This window comes from Rhincodon typus, chromosome 40 (assembly GCF_021869965.1).
Source record: "Rhincodon typus isolate 14 chromosome 40, sRhiTyp1.1, whole genome shotgun sequence".
Classification (NCBI taxonomy): Eukaryota; Metazoa; Chordata; class Chondrichthyes; order Orectolobiformes; family Rhincodontidae; genus Rhincodon; species Rhincodon typus.
In genome coordinates, this window is record NC_063371.1 from 2,036,747 (window position 1) to 2,055,538 (window position 18,792).

General features: G+C 41.1%; 1 protein-coding gene across 4 annotated transcripts in view; it reads left to right on the forward strand.

The window, feature by feature from the left end:
• Positions 1-1,132: 1,132 nt before the first annotated feature.
• Positions 1,133-18,792, forward strand: part of ikbkb (inhibitor of nuclear factor kappa B kinase subunit beta) — a 68,427-nt gene continuing 50,767 nt past the window's right edge. The window contains exons 1-2 of one of the 4 annotated variants that reach the window (XM_048618701.1): positions 1,133-1,149; positions 18,507-18,623. In XM_048618701.1, coding sequence (XP_048474658.1) covers positions 18,519-18,623 — 105 coding nt within the window. In that variant the 5' untranslated portion in view covers positions 1,133-1,149; positions 18,507-18,518. Of the gene's footprint in view, positions 1,150-6,695; positions 6,874-6,978; positions 7,044-18,506; positions 18,624-18,792 lie in introns of those variants that run through there. The other 3 variants (XM_048618700.1, XM_048618702.1, XM_048618699.1) reach the window with 3 other exon arrangements.

Here is an 18,792-nt window from a genome sequence, read left to right on the forward strand (position 1 = left end):
CCTGCTGTGTTCATCCAGCTCTACACCTTGTTATCTCAGATTCTCCAGCATCGGCAGTTCCTACTATCTCTGCAAGTATATCTGAGGAGGATAGTGATGGGCTACAATAGGGCATCAGTGGTGGAATGGGTAGAATAGTACAGATAAAATCTAACACATAATGTGAATAATTAACTTTTGGAATGAAAAATGAGCACAGAATACAAAATGTATGGTCAAATTTAAGAGGAGTAGAAGGATCTGGGTGTATGCGTACAAATCAGGACACATTGAAAAGTTGTTAATAAAGGACACGATCCTGGGCTTAATAATTGGAAGCATTGTGTAAAAAATCAAGGAAATTGTGTTTAACACGTATAGAGCACTAATATGGCCTCAACTGAAGTCCAGTGTTCAATTTTTGGCATTGATTTTTAGGAAGGATCCATTGGCAAGGGTGATGATAAGATTCACACGAATGGTTCCGGGATTGAGGAACTTGAGTCCTGTGGAGATTAGTGAAGATGGGACTGTTCCTCATTGAGAAGAAGTGTTTGAGAGGAAAATCGATTGAAGTATTCAGATTCATGATGGGCTTCAACAGAAGAAGGCAGAATGTTCCCATGCGGCATGGGCAGAAATGTTGAGAACCAAAGAATACCAATTTAAGTGATTAGCAAAGGAAAACAACATATATGCAACATACAGTTCAGATTTGATGTGTGCTGTTTGAGAGCATGATTCAAATGCCATTGTCACAGAAAATGACAAATATTTGCAGGTTTGATGGGGAAGTGAGATTTGGTGACTTGCTGTTGGATACAACCGGTTGAATGGGCTCCTGCACTATAGGTAGGGGTAGAGGTTAGATAGACCTTAGGTTTAGGGTAAAAGTTCATTACAACATCGTGGGCCGAAGAGCCTGTACTGTGCTGTACTGTTCTATGTTCTATAACAGTTCTGTTATTCCAGTTATTCCAGAGAGTTTCCTTGAATCTTGTTCTGTTCAGACTGGTAGTGCAACAGAGTTCTTGGTGCACATATTGTGTTCAAGGGCGCAGGCTCACATCACCAAAATCTATTGGTACTACGTTCCCAGTCTTGCTGACCACAACATACTGTTATTACCCTACTCTTTCGACTGAACTGTGCAGAGATGGTGGCCATAAGGTATGTGCTTGTATGCCTACATGCATTTGTCAGTGATATTCTTGCCACCAACACAGAAGATTGTGAATCACCATAACGGAGACCTGAAAATATAATATAGGCTGACAAGCTCCACTTAAGGCATGCTGCAGTGTTGGAGGGTCAGTATTGATGGAACGCTACATTGTCAGAGTCAGTAATTGCATTGTCACTGTTTCGTTCTCTGTCACGTTTTCCTTTCCTCCTATTTTGGCAGTATTTATCGTCTTACTTTTCTCTTGCATGGTAGGTAGTATTCGGGCTGAGCCTGTCCAGTCTATAATGGCAATATTCTTTTTCTGTCTCTCCTTTTCATCTTTTTTCTTTTTCTTTTTCTTTTCATTTTCTTCATCTTCCTGACATTACGGGGAGGCCAAAGCAATGTGTCACTAGTGACTCCTGGCTCATAGGTCTGATGCATGGTCTCCTGTCATGGTGGCGGGGCATCGACAGGAGTGATGGCGGAGTGGGGACTCCTGGCTTCACAGACGTGATGCTTGGATCCTGGAATCGGTGGGATGGCGGAACATGAACTCCTGGCACAGCAGTGGGGCATTGGCTGCAGCGATGGCAGAGTGGGAACTCCTGGCTTCGCAAGGCATGATTCGTGCACTCCTGGAATCGGCGGTAGCGCAATAGAGCAGGCTGCAGAGGAGAACATTTGGTGCATGTATTGTGCTCATGGGTGCAGGCTCTCATCACTAAAAACTATTAGCACTACGCTCCCTGTCTTGCTGACCACAACATACTGTTATTACCCTACTCTTTCGACTGAATTGTGTTGGTGTCAGTGCCTGAAGTGGGGTTTTCTGGCTTTGGTAGGCCCGGAGAGGGGACCTTACAAAAGCCCTGGAGCTAGGTTTGGGATCCCAGCTGATGAAGATGAACTCTGTTTAAATATTTTCTTTTTATTCTTTTGTATCTCAAAATGGCACTGGATTGTGGCGACAGGACACTTTTCACTGTATCTTCCTCGATATATGTGACAGTAAATCAGTTATTCATGTTTTTCATCTTGCCCCTTTAATATGGTGCTTCATTTCTTAATTTTGTAACACTATATTCTGCATTTTGTTCTATCACCCTGATGTACTTACATAAGGTATGATTTGCCTGGATAGCACACAACAATAATTTTTGCTATATCTCAGTACATGTAACAAAAATAAATCAAATCAAATAATTTACGTCTCTCTACCCTGTGTCACTCCACATATTTGAGAAAAATTTCCCGCACTTAACTCTCCCTGTCTCTGCCACTCTTTCTCGCTCTACCTATTACTCTGTCTCAGCCCTTGCTGCTCCGTCTCTCGCTCGCCCCGTCTGCCATACTGTCACACTTTCTATCTGCCTCTGTCATCCTCTCTCTGTCTCCTTCTCCTGTACATGTAGTACAGGTTCTGACACACTTCACCCATCCTTCTGTGAAGAAGTAGGATTCTGGTTGTTAATGGAGATAGTTGTGTAGTGGACCTCTGTGCAGGCAGTGGTAATTTTAACCCTTTATTGCTGCTTCCTGTCATTCTTCTCTGTACTTACTCCCAATTCAAACTCCACTGTGAACACAATGTGAATGGAATGTGTTGTAAACAGCGTAAAAAGTTTCCTTTGTTCAGGATCCATTCCTTTAGATTGAAAATTGTCTGTCATTCTAATATTTAAGAAAGATAAAAAATATCCAGTGAACGATAACCCAACATCCGTCATCAGGAAATCGCTAGATTCTGTAATTACAGATAATTGATTGAACGTTTTGAAAATTTTCAGCTGTGCAGAGAGGCCCAACATGGATTTGCCCAAGAGTCTGGAAAATATTCAAAAATACTAATTGAATGCTGGCCTTTGTATCTCCAGGACTGGAAGAAGAGGGAGTCTTGCTTCAGCTATACAAAGGAAGGAGACTTTAGCATTGATGAGAATGCAGCATAGATATACCAGAATAGCATGTGCACCCCAAGAATTAAATTTGAGGAAAGATTTGCCAATCACAAGTGTGATGCTGCAGAAGGAGACCATTTGGCCCAGACCAACTGCTTGCACCAGTTTAAGAGTTGGGTTTTGTTTTGCCCAGAATTAAGAACTTTAAGGTGTGATTTGATCAAGGGCTTTGTGGTATTTGGGGAAATAGCTCAGGTCGATTCGAAGAAATTATTTCTGCCAAAGATGGAAGGTCTAGCTTTGGTGGGCACGGTCTAAAGATGAGAATCAGACCTTTCAGAGGAGAAATGAGGAATCATCTCTTTACACAGATGGTGATGGAAGTTTGGGACTCTTAGATGTGCAGATGGAAATTATGCTCTTGTTAAAATTTGAAGATAAAATTGTTAAGATAAGTCAGATTTTTATTTTGTTTATCAGAGATTGTCAGGGGAACAGACCAAAATGAGATGTGATCTCTGAATGGCAGGTCATGTTCAAAGTGATGAATGTCCTGCTTCTGTTCCTGTTCTTGGACCAGTTTTCTACATACCTGTTTCTCTCCATGCTGTTTCATCATCCTTTCCATTATTTATCAAGAACTAGGTTAAAAAAATTCAAAAGGATGAATAGAATTCATCCAGAACTGGAGATTTAGGAAATCCTAGCTTTGTCTGAAAGACTAGTTTGTTTGTCAGGGTGTTGAGTTGTTGATAGGCCCTGACCCCTTTGTCACTGAATCCACCTGTGCACTTGTGACAACGTTGCCCTCTGCTTTGAACATCCTGTCAGAAATTCTCCCAATGTTTTCAGAAAGATTTAGTTGAGGCAAAGATTCATGGTAAACAGCCTGTTTTTTTTTTTGTGCTACATATTCATACCTGCTTGAGCTTTAGTGATGACAATCTTAAAGAATTCCTCTTTACCACTGGTGACTGCAGTGTCTGACCCGTTATCAACCCACCCAAACAAAACAAAATTTACAGAGAGCAAAGACGAAACATCACTGCATAAAACAGGACGATAGAGAAGTGCATTTCAGTGATTCTTTAACCAGCTTCAATTTCTCTGTTGAACTGAGAGTGTATGTCATCTTATTTGTCAGTGTTATGGCTGAGTGGGTCAGTGATTTCATCGAAGAGTGGTGACTTATTAGCTGTTTTAATTTCCCTCCTGTAACTGAACCATCAGTGGTTAGAGTGACTAATTCTCCATCAGCTTAGTTACCATGGAACTCCACTCTAGGTATGTGAACAGTGAAATGCAGATCGAGTGTTAGAATTGAACGTGAATTCTGATGAGCTAAATTACAAGGGCTACAAGCAGACTGCAGAAGTTGAAATGAAAGAAACAACTTACATTGATGTAGAATTATCACAACTGCTAGATTTCTTAATGTGCTTTATATGGAGTCATAGACTCATATAGCACAGAAATAGGCAGTTCGTCCCAAGTGTTCATGCTGGCCAGGTTTCCTATATGAACTAGTCCATTTGCCTGCATTTGGCCTATATCCCTCTAAACCTTCCCTATCCATGTACCTGCCTAAATGTCTTTTTAAATGTTGTAATTGTATCCCCCTCTACTACTTTCTTCTGACAGCTCGTTCCATATATGCACAACCCTCTGAAAAAGTTGCTGTCAGATCCCTTCTAAATCTTTTTCCTCTCACCTTAAAAAATATGCCCCTAGTTTTGGACTCCTCTACTGTGAGGAAAAGACCTTAGCTTTACACCTTATCTATGCCTGTCATGATTTTATGAACGACTATAAGGTCAACCCTCAGCCTCCTGTACACCAATGGAAGAAAGTCCCATCCTATCCAACCTCTCATTATAACTCAAACCTTTCAGTCTTGATAACATCCTTATACATTTTTTTTACACCTTTCCAGTGTAATGATAATATGACTTCAAGAGGTGCATTTCTAAATGAAGGGAGGTTGAGACGGAGGTACTGAGTAGTCTGTTCCAAGCCAATCAAGTAAACAGGTTGTGAGGCCTTGGGGTTTTTATTTTAAAAGTTGGAACAGTAGAAGCTGAATGAATTAGTGGAATCAGGCTCCAACAGAATGAGAGTTTTAGTTTAGCTTTCAGTAATTGTTGGGGTTTTGAAGTTGGCTGTCTCTCTCTCTCTCTCTCTCTCTCTCTCTCTCTCTCATGTACTCACACTCGCTCACATTCACACTTTCTCCTAGAATTTTCTTTCTTTGCTACGCGAAAAGCTTGTGTTCTTTCTGCTGCAAGAATTGCACATGAGACAATCTGTTAGAATTTTGGTTTGCATGGGTGTGTTTACAGAATGTTACTATATTGGAACTATTGCTGTTTACAGTTAAATAATCTATTATTCTGTTAAGTCTTCCAATAGAGTTAAAATTATACCAATTCTTTTCTTTATCTGTGTTTTAACGAAGGGTAAGAATAAAGTCAAGTCTTGTAACCAATCGAATTACATCTGGAACACTGCACCATTCACTTGTATTTAAATAAGCTAAAAGTTAGGGGCTAGGTTGTCTCCTTGATATATTTGAGGGGGTTTGGTCTGGTCCATAACACTAGTTTAATAACATCCTTGCTATAGCAGAGTGACCAGAATTGTACACGGTATTCCAACATGCCTTACCGATGTCTTGTACAGATCTAACATGACATACCAACTCCTGTGCTCAATGCTCTGACTGATGAAGGCAAGCGTGTGAAACACCTTCTTCACCACCCCTTGTCTATCTGTGACGTCCCTTTCAAAGAAGTTGCACTAATGCAGTTCTTTTTGAATTGTAGTCTTCAACGTTAGGTAGGAAAAGCAACAGGCAATCTGCACATGACAAAATCCCTCAAACAATAATGTGATAACCAGATGATTATGTTGATTTGAGGGATGACTATTGGCCAGGACACTGGGAAGTGCTCCCTGTTCTTCATCAAAATAGTGCCACGGGATCTTTCACATCTACCTGAGCAGAAGTAGGTCCTCGGTTTGAAGTTTCTCAAAAGCGTAGTGCTCTTGTCAGCTTCGATGTTTGTTTGTGCTTAAGCCCCAGAGTAGGATTTGTACCTGGAACCTTGTGATACACAGGCAAGTGTGCTACCAACTCAATCAAGGCTGATACAAAGTTTATGCTTTGGAATTCTGTGAAATAGAAGAGTACATTTGGACTCAGGAATTAGTTGAATTGTGCACTGTGAGAAAGTACAATGTTCACGACAGTTGCTGGAAAGAAAGCAGAGCAAAAACTAACACTTCAATAAAATAGAAGGTATTGTGTAGCTGAGGACAGGTCAGTTGCAAGTCAAGTTAAATATATACCTCCGCTCTCAAGCTGCTATCAGAGCCACCATCAATCATGTTGCACAAACAACAATCCTAAACAGAACAAGGGAATCAATTAATGTTTTGGTTGATTGCCAGATTTTAGTATGAAGGATATGAGTGGAGCAACCCGGAACAGTGTATTCCTCCTCTATCCTAGCTCCTCTAAAGAGAAATGAGTTCTTAATGTGTATCCAGTAAACATGGGTAGATTCACTCATTCAGATTGCACATTCCCTGTTAAAATATTGATCAATTTCTTGGACCATTTGTTAAAAGTTTCTTTTTATTTTAGATTCAGTAGAGAATCCAAGATGAAAAATCATGGAATAATGTGGTGTCGTGGTAGTATCACTGAACTAATAAACCAGAAGTCCAGCCTAATGCTCTCAAGACTTGGTTCAGAACCCACTTTTGCAACTGATGGGAGTTGCATTCAATGAAGAAAAATCTACAATTTAAAGGATGAAGTTGAAAGTGAGTCAGTAATGGTGACTAAGAAATTAACTTTGTTGTGAAAAAAATTCTGATGTCTTTTGAGGAAGGAAATCTGCTGTCCTTATCTCGTTTGACCTAGATGCGACTCTGGATTCTCAAAAATATGATGTGATTATCAACTGCCCTCTAAAATGGCCACTCATTCAAAGGTATTTTGGGAGGGTTAACAAATGTTCTAGCAGTGTCCAAATCCCATGTTCCTGAACTTATGCACAGATTGATTAGCTCTGGAACGAAAAGCAGTGATGGTGCCCTCAAATGCTCTGTCACCAGAGAGTGGTTTAAATGTGGCACTTGCTATCTCATACAATAACTGAGATGAATCATATTAGCCTAGATAAACATATAAGGGTAAAAGGAATAGAAGGATACTCTGAAAAGATGAATATGAAGAGGGGTGGGAGGAGGTTCATGTGGGACTCTCATAAACCACCTGAGCCAAACGGCGTGTTCCTGTGGTACACATATGGTGTGACAATTTTAAAGTTATTCTCTGCGAGTTCATTGCTGTAAATAGTTGATCAGGTTTCTAAAGAGACTACTCAATTGGACTCTGACAGAGAGAAACAATGAGAGATGGTTTGAGAGAGAGCCAGGGTTACTGGCTATGCTGAGGTGGAGGGGAAGAAGGTTGTTAACAGGGGTAGGGTGTCAATTGGTCAATGTGTCGCTGGGCAAGTCTGACGAATGTTAAAGGCTAAAATGAATGTATAGAGTGATGGGGAAAAGGCAGGAGGATAGCATTAAGTGAAGTGCTATTTTGAACTGCAGACACTTTGGGCTGAATAGCCTCCTTTTGCACTCTAACAATTCTTTGATTTTGTGAAGCATTCTTATGCTGTTATTCTGTAAATGGGGGAATGTCAGTTGCAAGTTGTCTTGTAGTTTGGTGGCTTTCTCATGTCTCTCATCAGAAGGTAAAAAGAATTCTCCACTTTTGGTCTTTGGGCCTGCTCCCATTTCCTATTGGAGTTCCTGACTGGTAGGTTCCGCTTCATGTAAACTCTGCTCCCTGAGATTATGTACAAATTAATTCTAGTTCCAAAGCTAATGATAGGCTGTCACTGTGAAATGCTCTAGCGGTACAGGTGCCCAGTTCTTGCAGTACAGAGTCAGCTACTCTTGTCTGCCAAGGATATTTCCTCTTGGCCTGCAGACTGAACCTTTTTGTTTTCCAGTCTGAGTCTCAAGCTGCCAAGCCTGATAAGACCAGATTACATCCTCAACAGCAGCTCATTCCATTCCAGCCTCTCCATGTCTACTCAGGTGGTTGTAAAATTATTTGGAAAAAGAGCAGGGGAATGTCTGCCTGTTGTTGATATTGTATCACTGAAAGATTATTTGTACACTGATGTTTCTGGAATCCTTCTGTGTATAAACTGGCCATCGTGTTCCCTGGAGTATGGTAGTGACTTCAAAAACCACGTAATGTAAACATTTTGGGTCACCCTGAGGTCACAAAATGCTCTTTAAAAATCCAAGCCTTTTGGTTTATGTTATTGCTGTTTTCTTGAATGACAGATCATCCAGCACAGCACAGTAAGGAAGTGTTGTGATGAATTCAAAAACTGCTCTCTGTTCTTTTAATGGCACAAAGTTCTGACGGTCTAGGATGTCACTGGAAGGGCTTCTTGATTGCATTTCAATGACAGACAAGCAGTGTGTCCAACAGTTATCTTTGCTGTTGCTGGAAGCTTGAGTACCTGGTCATGTATTCGTCAAGACTTGGCAGCATGTTACCTTTGAAACTGACTCATGTCTGTTTGGATTGGGCCTTTCCTCTGTATTAAATCCAGTCGCAGGCCATGCATGCTGACCTTCACATGGATATTTGCACTAAGCCATTCAGTGCCTTCTTATAGTCAATCCTGTGGTTTGGGAATCTGTTACCATCCTAAACTTACCTGCTGATGGTTATAGTGATGTGAATTTGGATTGCTCCAGTTTCTATCCCCAGGTTATGTTGATTGGTCTCTCCCAGCACATAGTGAGGCCATTCAGTCTGTTGTACCAGTGCCAATTCTCTTTGTATGATCTGTTGATTCCTATTTTCTACGCAGTCAAATGCCCCATCATTTTTTAAACTATTCTTTCACTCATGACTTGTTTATGTAAGATTTTGCAGTTCCCTTTAATGTTACTCGCTGATATTCTCCTCTTCATCCTTTTTGTATCATTTTTCAATTTTCTTTATCATTCTGTATCCTGATTAGTTTTCAATTGGTTTCTGCTGTTTATCATAAAATTCCTTTTCTCTCTTTTTATATTAAACTCTATTTACTTTGTCATCCAGGGAGCTCTATTTTTGGATGCCCTCAATTTATATCTCTTTGAGAATATGTCTTGCTTGAGCTCAAAATATCCTTGCCTTGAGGGTCTGCCAATGTTCATCCACTGTTCTCTAACCACTGTTCCTTTTCTCACACGCTGTGCTAAAACACTTCTCAAATTGGTCAAATTGGCTCTATTCCTATTTGATATTTTTTACCTCTAATTTTCTTTGTCTCGTTTCTGAACTAGATTGAACCTATTTATATTCTGATCGCCATTATCCAGTTACTACCACAGAGAAGCATATTTCACTTATCCCATTTCACTTCCTGGAACTAGGTCAAACACTGCTTCTGTCCTCATTGGGCCAGAACCACACAGATTAAGGAAATTCTCCTGTACAGGATTGAAGCAATTATCATTTCCTCCTTGCCCGTTACTCTGGTTTCTTTTCAGACTAAAAGGAGGATAATTGGAATCTCATGGTATTAATAATAGAACAGAAGAATCTATGGAATTCCCACAGTGTGGAATTAGGCCATTCCGTCCATAGAGTCCACACTGACCCTCTGAAGAGCATCCCACCCAGACCCCCCCATCCCTATCCTATCCCTGTAACCATGTATTTCGCATGGCTAATCCACCTAGCCTGCACATCCCTGGACACTATGGGCAAATTCAGCATGGCCAACCGACTCTAACCTGCAAATCTTTGGACTGTGGGAGGAAACTGGAACACCTGGAGGAAACCCACACAGACAGGGGGAAAATGTGCAAACTCCACACAGACTCGAACCCTAGTGCTTGGTGCTGTGAGGCAGCAGTGCTAACCAATGAGCCACCATGCCGCCCCGTGGCAATAATAATATTACATTTACTATGAAATAGTTTCAGAAAAATGTAATAGTACTATCATACAGGTCAGATCCATTAATTGCTCGTTATGAGTGTGTACTGTAAACACCCAGCAAAATAACAGCTGTTTCTCTCTATTCCTTAGCACTAATAGATTATTGACATGTATTTTGCCCCTTGTTAAATAGTAAACGTTATAGAAATCAGAATGTAGAAAGTAGGTGCAGGAGTAGGACATTCTGCCCGCAAAGCCCAGTTGCCAATCAACATTCTCATGACTAATCCTCTATCTCAACATCGCACTAAGCTCCCTCTCCAGACCCTTTTTTGCCATTAGCCTCTAGAAATCTATTTCTTTCTTAAATATATTCAGTGACTTGGCCTCCACAATGTTCTGTGGTAGAGAAATCCACATGTTCAGCACCCTATGAGTGAAGAAATTTCACCTTATCCTAGTCCAAAATGGTTTAATGCATACTCTGCAGCCATGACCTCTAGCTCTCAACCACACGCTAGAGGAAACATCATTCCTTTATCCAATTTGTCCAGCTGTTTGAGAAGTCTGTTTGTTTCAATGAGACTCTCCTCCTACTCATCTAAACTCCAGTGAAGGCACGCCCAGTTGACCCGATCTTTCCTCTGATAATAAATATGCCAATCCAGGAATCAATATAGTGAACCTTTCCTGTACTCCCTTTACAGGAAATATATCTTACCTTAGGTAAGGAGATAAAAACTGCACATAATACTCCATGTGTTGGTTCACCAAGGCCCTGTACAATTGCACTAAGACTTCCTTGCTCCTGTACTGAAACCATCTTGTAAAGAAGGCCAACATAGCATTTGCTTTCCTACTGCTTGCTGCACCTGCATGTTTGATTTCACTGACTGTCTGGTGTCCTTGTACAGCAATGTTCCTTCTAAGCAGCCACTGGGAAGCTCTGCATATGTCAGTTGGCATGTTGATGCATTGCTATTGCTTCTGCTTCTGGAAGCCATTGCCACGCATGGACATCAGAGGTCTTTACAGCAGTCAAGAAATTACAGGGAATGTTGCACCTAGGGTCCCTATGTACATCAATGTTTTCCAATCTATCACCATTTTAATAATATTCTCCATTGCCATTCTCCACCAAAATGGCCAACTTCACACTGATTGACATTATACTGCATCTCCCAGGCATTTGTCCATTCACTCAACTTGTCTAAACCACCCTGACCCTCTTTATATACTCCTCATCACTCAATCCCACCTAATTTTGTGTCATTAGCAAAAGTGGAAAGATATTTGCTTCCCTCCATCCAGATTGTTGACATACATTATGAATAGCTATAGCCAAGCTATGATCTCTGTCATACCCTACTAGTCACTACTGTCCACTCCGAAAGATTACCATTTATGCGTGTCCTGTGTTTTCTGTTTGCGAACCCGTTCTCGGTTGATACCACAACCTTATTTCTAATCCTCTGTCCTTTGACTTTGCTATGATTTTATGTGGAATTTCATCAAAGGTCTTCCGAAAATCCAAATACACCACATCCACTGGTTCTCCCTCATCTATTCTACTGGTTATGTCCTCAAAAAAAAACTCCAGTAGGTTTGTCAAAGATAATTTCTTTTTCAAAAATCCATGCTGATTTTTTTATTTTGTGATCCTGTTGATATTTTCTAAGTACTCTGTAACTACATCCTTGACAATAAACTCTAGCATTTTCCCCACTATTGATGTTCGCATAATAGGTCTCTAGTTCCTGGTTTTCTCCCTTCCTCCTTTTTTAAATATTGGGGTTGCATTTGCCACCCACCAATAGACCGAGATTGTTCCAAAATCTAGAATTTTGGAAGATAACATTTGATGTCCACTGTTCCCATTGCCACCACCTTTAGACCCTGGGATGTAGATTCAGACACTGAGGGTGTATCAGGTTTCAGTCCTGTTAATTTCTCCAGCACTTTTTTAAACTAATACTAATCTCCTTTAATCCTTCTTTCACAATGTAAACATGCTTCCCGAACATTTCTGGAAAATTATTTGTGCCTTCTGTGAAGTGAGAATTGAAGAAGTGTTATTCTGATCAAGACAACCACACCCCCTCCTGTCTTTTCCACTTCCTTATCCCTCCTGAATATATTGTAGAACCCATTTCAAAGCCAGGTCGCCGCTAAGGAAGGTGGTGGTGTCGTGGCATTGTAAACCTTACCAGACTATCAATCTGGATTGCAGGCCACTGCTGTTCAAATCTCACCAGATTGAATTTAATCTTGTGAGCCAATCAATAAACCTGGAATGCAAGGCTTCTCTTGATATTTGTGGTGGTGAAACTGTCATTAATTTTATTAAAAGCCCACCTGGTTTACTATAGGGAAGGAAATCTGCCCATCCTGTACTTGTGATTCCAGATTCACAGCAATCTCTTTGACTACTAGTACCCTCTGAAATGTCTCAGCAAGTCACTCACTTCAAGGGCATTTATGGAATGGCAATAAGTGCTAGCCTTGCCAGTGGTGACTCCCATGAAAGAGTAAAAAGTAACTCATCTTGTTTGTAACACTGCATGGATTAACATTATATTAACATTAGGCTAATTGCCTTTGCACTTCCCTTCCATCTAATCCTTTCACTTTCTACCTATTCTTTCTTCAGTTGCTCCTTGTTTCATAGTTTACTTCTGTCATCACTGCTGCTGTCTCCTGATTGCTGTTCCTCTGCCAATAAACGTTTCAACTTACCCCCACAGCATTGGGTAACCTTCCTGTGAGGACAGTGATCTCAGGAACGACAACAACCCTTTAATTTATTTAACACCTTTAAGTTATAAAACATCCTAAGGCACTTCACAGGTACAACCAAACAGAATTTAACACTGAGCTGCATAAGGAAATTTTAGGACAAGTGACCCAAAGGTTGGTCAAAGAGCTATGTTTTAAGGAATGGCAGAAAAGATGAAATGTCAAAGAGACTTTGGGAAGAAATTTAAGAGCTCAGGGCCATGTGCCAGCAAATGGGAGCTGTTAAGTTTGGAATACCTGGTTGGTATAGATGAGTTAGACTGAAGTGTCTGTTTCCATGCTGAATGACTGTATGACTCTTTGAAGGCATGACAGTCATGTGGAATGAATAGAACTTGAGGAATGCAGAGGGCTGTAGAGAGCCTTGGGGATATTCCGTGAAGGGTTTTGAAAACATGAATAAAATTTTGTAATTGAGGTGTCGTTTCACTGGAAGCCAGTGCAGGTCAATATTCAACAGGGGCAAACACAACTTATTTAAACAAACGTTCATGTTTTAAAAGAAATGATCAAAGGATTTGCATTTACACAGCACTTTTCCCTAAGACATAGCAAAGCCCTGTGCAGCCAGTGAAATACATATGAAGTAGTGCCATGTAAGAAATGTAGCAGCCCATTTGCACACAGCAAGATCCTGCCCACATCAATGTTATAATGATCAGATAATCTGTGCTTTTGTGAATCAGAATTCGTCTGACGAAAGATAGGAACATGGAAACATATAAAATGCGATCATTCCAGATAATCGTGGTTGATCATCCAACTCAGTACCCTGTCCCTGCTTTTGCTCCATGCCCTTTGATCCCTTTAGCCCCAAGAACTAAATTTATATCCTTCTTAAAAGTGTTCAATGTTTTGGCCTCAACTGATTTCTGTGGTAGAGAATTCTACAGGCTCATCACTCGCTGGGTGAAGAAATTTTCTCCCCATAGTGGTCCTAAATGCCCTAATCCATATCCTTAAACTGTGAGCCCTGGTTCCGGATTCGCTAGTTGTTGGGAACATTCAATCTTCTAAACGCCGCTGAATATAATCTCTATATATCTCTGATCCAGTCTGTCTTCACGTATCAGTAATGCTTCCCTGGAATCAGTCTGGTAAACCTTTGTTGCACTCCTACCGTAGCCAGAATATCCTTCTTCAGATAAGGAGACCAAAACTGCACACTATACTGCAGGTGCGCTCTCACCAAGGCCCCGTTGAATTGCTGAAAGACATCCATGCTCCTATACTCAATCCTCTCATGATGAAAGCCAGCGTAGCACTTGCTTTCTTCACCATCTGCTGCAAAAGCAATCTTACTTTCAGCAATTGGTGTACAAGGGCACCCAAGTCTCCTTGCATCTCCCTCTTTACCAATCTCTTGCCCCTCAGATAATAATCCACTTTCCTGTTTTTGCAACCAAAGTGGATAATCTTACTTTTATCTACATTAAAGGTCATCTGCCATGCATTTGCCTACTCTCTCAACTTGTCCAAATCAGACTGAGGCTCCTCTGCATCCTACTCAGTTTGCCTTCCCACTGAGCTATGTATTGGAAGATCATCAATCTGAAACATTAACTCTTTCTCACTTCACCGATGCTGTCATACCTGCTGAGCAATTTCTGTTTTTATAACATAAGATAACATTCTGTTTTAGCAAGGTCAGAATCGTGGGATTTGTGATTGTTGATTTGGTATTTGGAGCATATTTGAATTCTGGACTCTCTGAAGGAGGCAGTTGAAAGGCATTTAACTTGGCATCAACTCAAACCAAACTGAGGTTTATAAGAAAGCATGCTTGGCCAACTATACTGCAACTTCTGAGAAATATTCATGTGATGTGAACATTGCCAGGAAGGTTGACATATATTGTCCATCCTGAATTGCCCAGTTGGAATCATAGACTGCGAAAAGCACATCTGGTCAGCATTGTCCACGCAGGTCCTTTGTAAAAGCAACTCTCCTAGGCCGGCTCCCCGGCCTTTCCTTGTGCTCTTGCAAGTATTTTTTTCTATTCAGATAATTACCTCATTCTCTTTTGATAGTGTGAATGGTGCAGATTCAATTGAGACTTTCAGGCACTGCATTCCAGATCCTAACCACCCATCCTGTTGAAAAGTTTTTCTTATATTGCTTCTGGTGCTTTTTTTGAACTTCTTTCAGTTGGTGCTGTCTTGTTCTCAACATTTCTGCCAGAGGAAACGGTTTCTCCTTATCTATTCTGTCCAGACCACCAAGAATTTGAATGTCTCTACCAAATTGCCTCTCAACTTTCTCCAATCTGTTCACATAACCGAAGTTCCTCATGCCTGGAAACATCCTTTTTAAGTATTTTTTGCACTCTCTCTCTTTTTTCTCTTTTTCTCTCTGTCTCTGTCTCTGTCTCTGTCTCTCTCTCTCTCTCTCTCGCTCCCCCCCCACCCCTGCACCACCCAACTTTCTCATCATTTATGTTTCTCAGTGGCCACATTTATTGTGTTAGTTTTTGCTTCCTTCCTCACAGCTGTTTTACAATTACAATTTCCATGCACCTCCTGCATCGTTCTGCATTTCTGTCTTTTCCCTCTTGCCTCCACTGTAGTCTACGATTAGACATGGGGTTCTGATATTTGTGACAAAGGATGTGCAGCCACGTGCAAAATCAAAAACTGTGCTTGTTGGATATGAGGTCAGGGCTTTATGACTGATGGAATGGGATTAATGCTCAGGTTAGCCAAAGCAGAGACAATGTGTGTATAAGGACCCGGTCACTGGGAAAAATTATTTTTCAAACAGATTGAGATTGCAAAAATAATTTTTTAAAAAAAAAAGCAAAAGAAACAATCAAATAATATGATAATCTTCTATTAATCTGATTAGTTCATGCTAACCAGTTCAAACCAGTCATCGACAATAGAAGCTGATTACAGTATCAGACATACAGAAGAGCATTTATTACCCTTTGGTCTGAAGGTATGAACAGAGGAGTATGTGAGCTTGCAGATGTAGCTATAGTACATCTGATTTAAGGAATATTATTAAATGAGAAGTCAAGCAAAAGTTGGAGGTCGAATGTTTTACAAGTGGCCCCTTTGGCTCCCTGAGCCTGTTCAACCATTCAACAGGATCATGGCTGATCCAACATTCCTCTCATCCATTTTCCTGCCTTTTCCTTACAACCCTTGATTCCCTATTCATCAAGAATTTACCTGTCTCAGCCTTAATTATACAAAAAGATTCTGCTCCCATAGCTTTTTGTGGCATGGAGTTCCAAAGACGCTCAACATCTGCGAGAAGAAACCCCTCCTAAAGGCACCACTTTACTCTGAGACTATGCCTTCTGGTACTAAATTCTCCCATGAGTGGCAACACCCTGTCAGCATTTACCCTGTCAAACCCCTTAAGAACCCTATGTTTCAATGAGATCACTATCATTCTTCCAGACTCCACTGAGCAGACTCCCAACCGGTTTAGCCTTTGTTCATAAGACAATCCTTCCATACTTGGGATCATCCAAGTGAACCTTTTCTGAATTAGTCCAATGAAATGATATCCTTCCTTAAATAAGGGGACCAAAACTGCTCACAGTACTCCAGATGTGGACTCACCAGCATCTTGACCAGTTGCAGTAAGACTTCTCTCTTATACTCCAAGCCTTGAAATAAGAGCCAATATTCCATTAGCCCTTCCTGATTACTTGCTGCACCTGTGTGCTGGCTTTGTGTTTTGTGCACAATTCTGCCCAAAGTACCTTTTTTGTGTTGCAGCTTTCTGCAGTTTTTCTCCAAATAATGCTCTGTTCTTTTCTTCTTCCTTCCAAAATGAATAACTTCACATTTTCTGACATTTTATCCCTTTTGCCAACTTTTTGCCCAGTTACTTAACCTATCAATGTCTCTCTGTAAACTATTTGTATCTCTCTCCCAACTTGCCTTTCCACCTATTTTGGTCTCCAAAATGATGTGTCTTGGTCCTCTGCTGTTTACTTTCTCCTACCAGACTTGGAATACAGGAAAGGATAGAGCAGTGCAACTCTTCAAATATTGACATGTTGACTGTGATATAGAGGAAGAGCAGTCTTAGGTTATCGACACCGCATGGCGGTAGAGGAAGGACGTGAATGTGTGATCAATTCCCTGCAGGAAGGGGAGAGGGATGTACAACAGACTTTACAGGGAATGCCGGAAAGGACATCAATGTGTGTAAGAAACTGAGTACAGCAATGAGACAGAGGAATGCCTAAGGTAATGGAGCATCTGCACAGAACTTTCCCACGGGGTATACGTGAGAACAGGTCCAGATTAGTATACTAATTGATTTCGATCTGTTTCCTGAACAAAACCTAACCAGCAGCAAATCACAGTCAAAATGTTGGTGTTAGTGTCCTGTGACTTTACAATGGTTTAAGGGAAGCCAGCATAAGTACTAAATGACAGGGATCAATTCCTGCAACTACTGCTTGATAGATGTACTGACATGTCATGGCGCGCACAGTTGAATTTGCCAGTAGTTATTTCAATGAGGATGGCAAAGAGGGACTTGGAGACGTTGAGTCACGCAGCACGGGAACGGACCCGTCGTTCTAACTCATCCATGCCAATCAAGTTTCCAAAGCTTAAACTATTTCCATTTGCCTACTTTTCGCCCATATCCCCCTAAACCTTTCCTTTTCACGTACCTGTCCACATTTCTTTTAAATGTTGTATTTGTACTAGCCTCCACCACTTCCTCCAACAGTGCATTCCACAAACACACCACCCTCTGGGTGTAAAGGCTGCCCCTCGGGTCCCTTTTTAAAACTTTCTCCTCTCACCTTTAAAATATGCTTTCTAGTTTTGAACTCCCCTACCCTATATTCACCTTATCTATGCTTCCCATGATTTATAGACCTCTATAAGGTCACCCCTCCACGTTCTACGCTCAGGCTGGGACTTTTTCACCAATCTAGTTTTCCTTACAAATTCAAACCCTCCAGTCCTGGTAACATCCCTAAAGCTTTTCTGCACCCTCTCAAATTTAATAATATCCTTCCTATAGCAAGGCAACCAGAACTGCACACCGAACACCAATAACCTGTACATTCGCAACATAACATCCCAACTCCTATTCTCGGTGGTCTGAGCAATGAAGGCGAGTGTGCCAAATGCCTTTTGTATGACTCTGTCTATCTGTGATGCAACTTTCAAAGAAATATGTACCTGAACCCCAGGTCTCTCTGTTCGACAACACTCCCAAGGGCCCTACCACAATCTGTATAAGTCCCGCCCTTGTTCATTTTACCAAAATGCAATACCTCGCATTTATCCAAAGTAAACTCCATCTCCTGTTCCTTGGCCCATTGATCAAGGTCCCTTTGTACCCTTGGACAACCTTCTTCACTGTCCACTCTACCGTCAATTTTGGTGTCATCTGCAAGTTTACTAACCATGCTTCCTAACTTCCTAAATCATTTATATAAATTACAAACAACAGTGGACCCAGCATCAATCTCTGCGGAAAATTGCTGGTCACAGGCCTCCAGTCCAAAAAACAACCCTACACCATCATCCTCTGCCTCCTACCATCAAACCATCCTGGTCATTAACAACCTGTCCATTTTGTAATGGCTATCACTGGTAGAGAAGCGGGACTGTACCCCCACTTTCTCGACACATTCAGGATTGTTGTGAGATTTTGACAGGTCCTGATTTGTGTTGTCAGTATAAATTTGACTGTTCCCTTTTGTCTTTAGGCATGAGCAAGGATGAGCCGACCACCCTCCTCGCAGAATCTGACCTGTGGAGCATGGGAGATGAAGGAACGCTTAGGAACAGGAGGTTTTGGGAATGTCAACCGATGGACTAACAAGGTATTGTTTGCCAAGTTCTGAATTCCACCAGTGCACTTGACTGGAGGCAGGAAAGGCTTTCAATTCTCATTTTCTACCCTCATTAGAAAATTTGTTGGGACTATTAAAAGTCCAAGTCCGAATCTTATGCATTCTAACATTGGATGCGACTGGGTGTGAGTAAAGTATT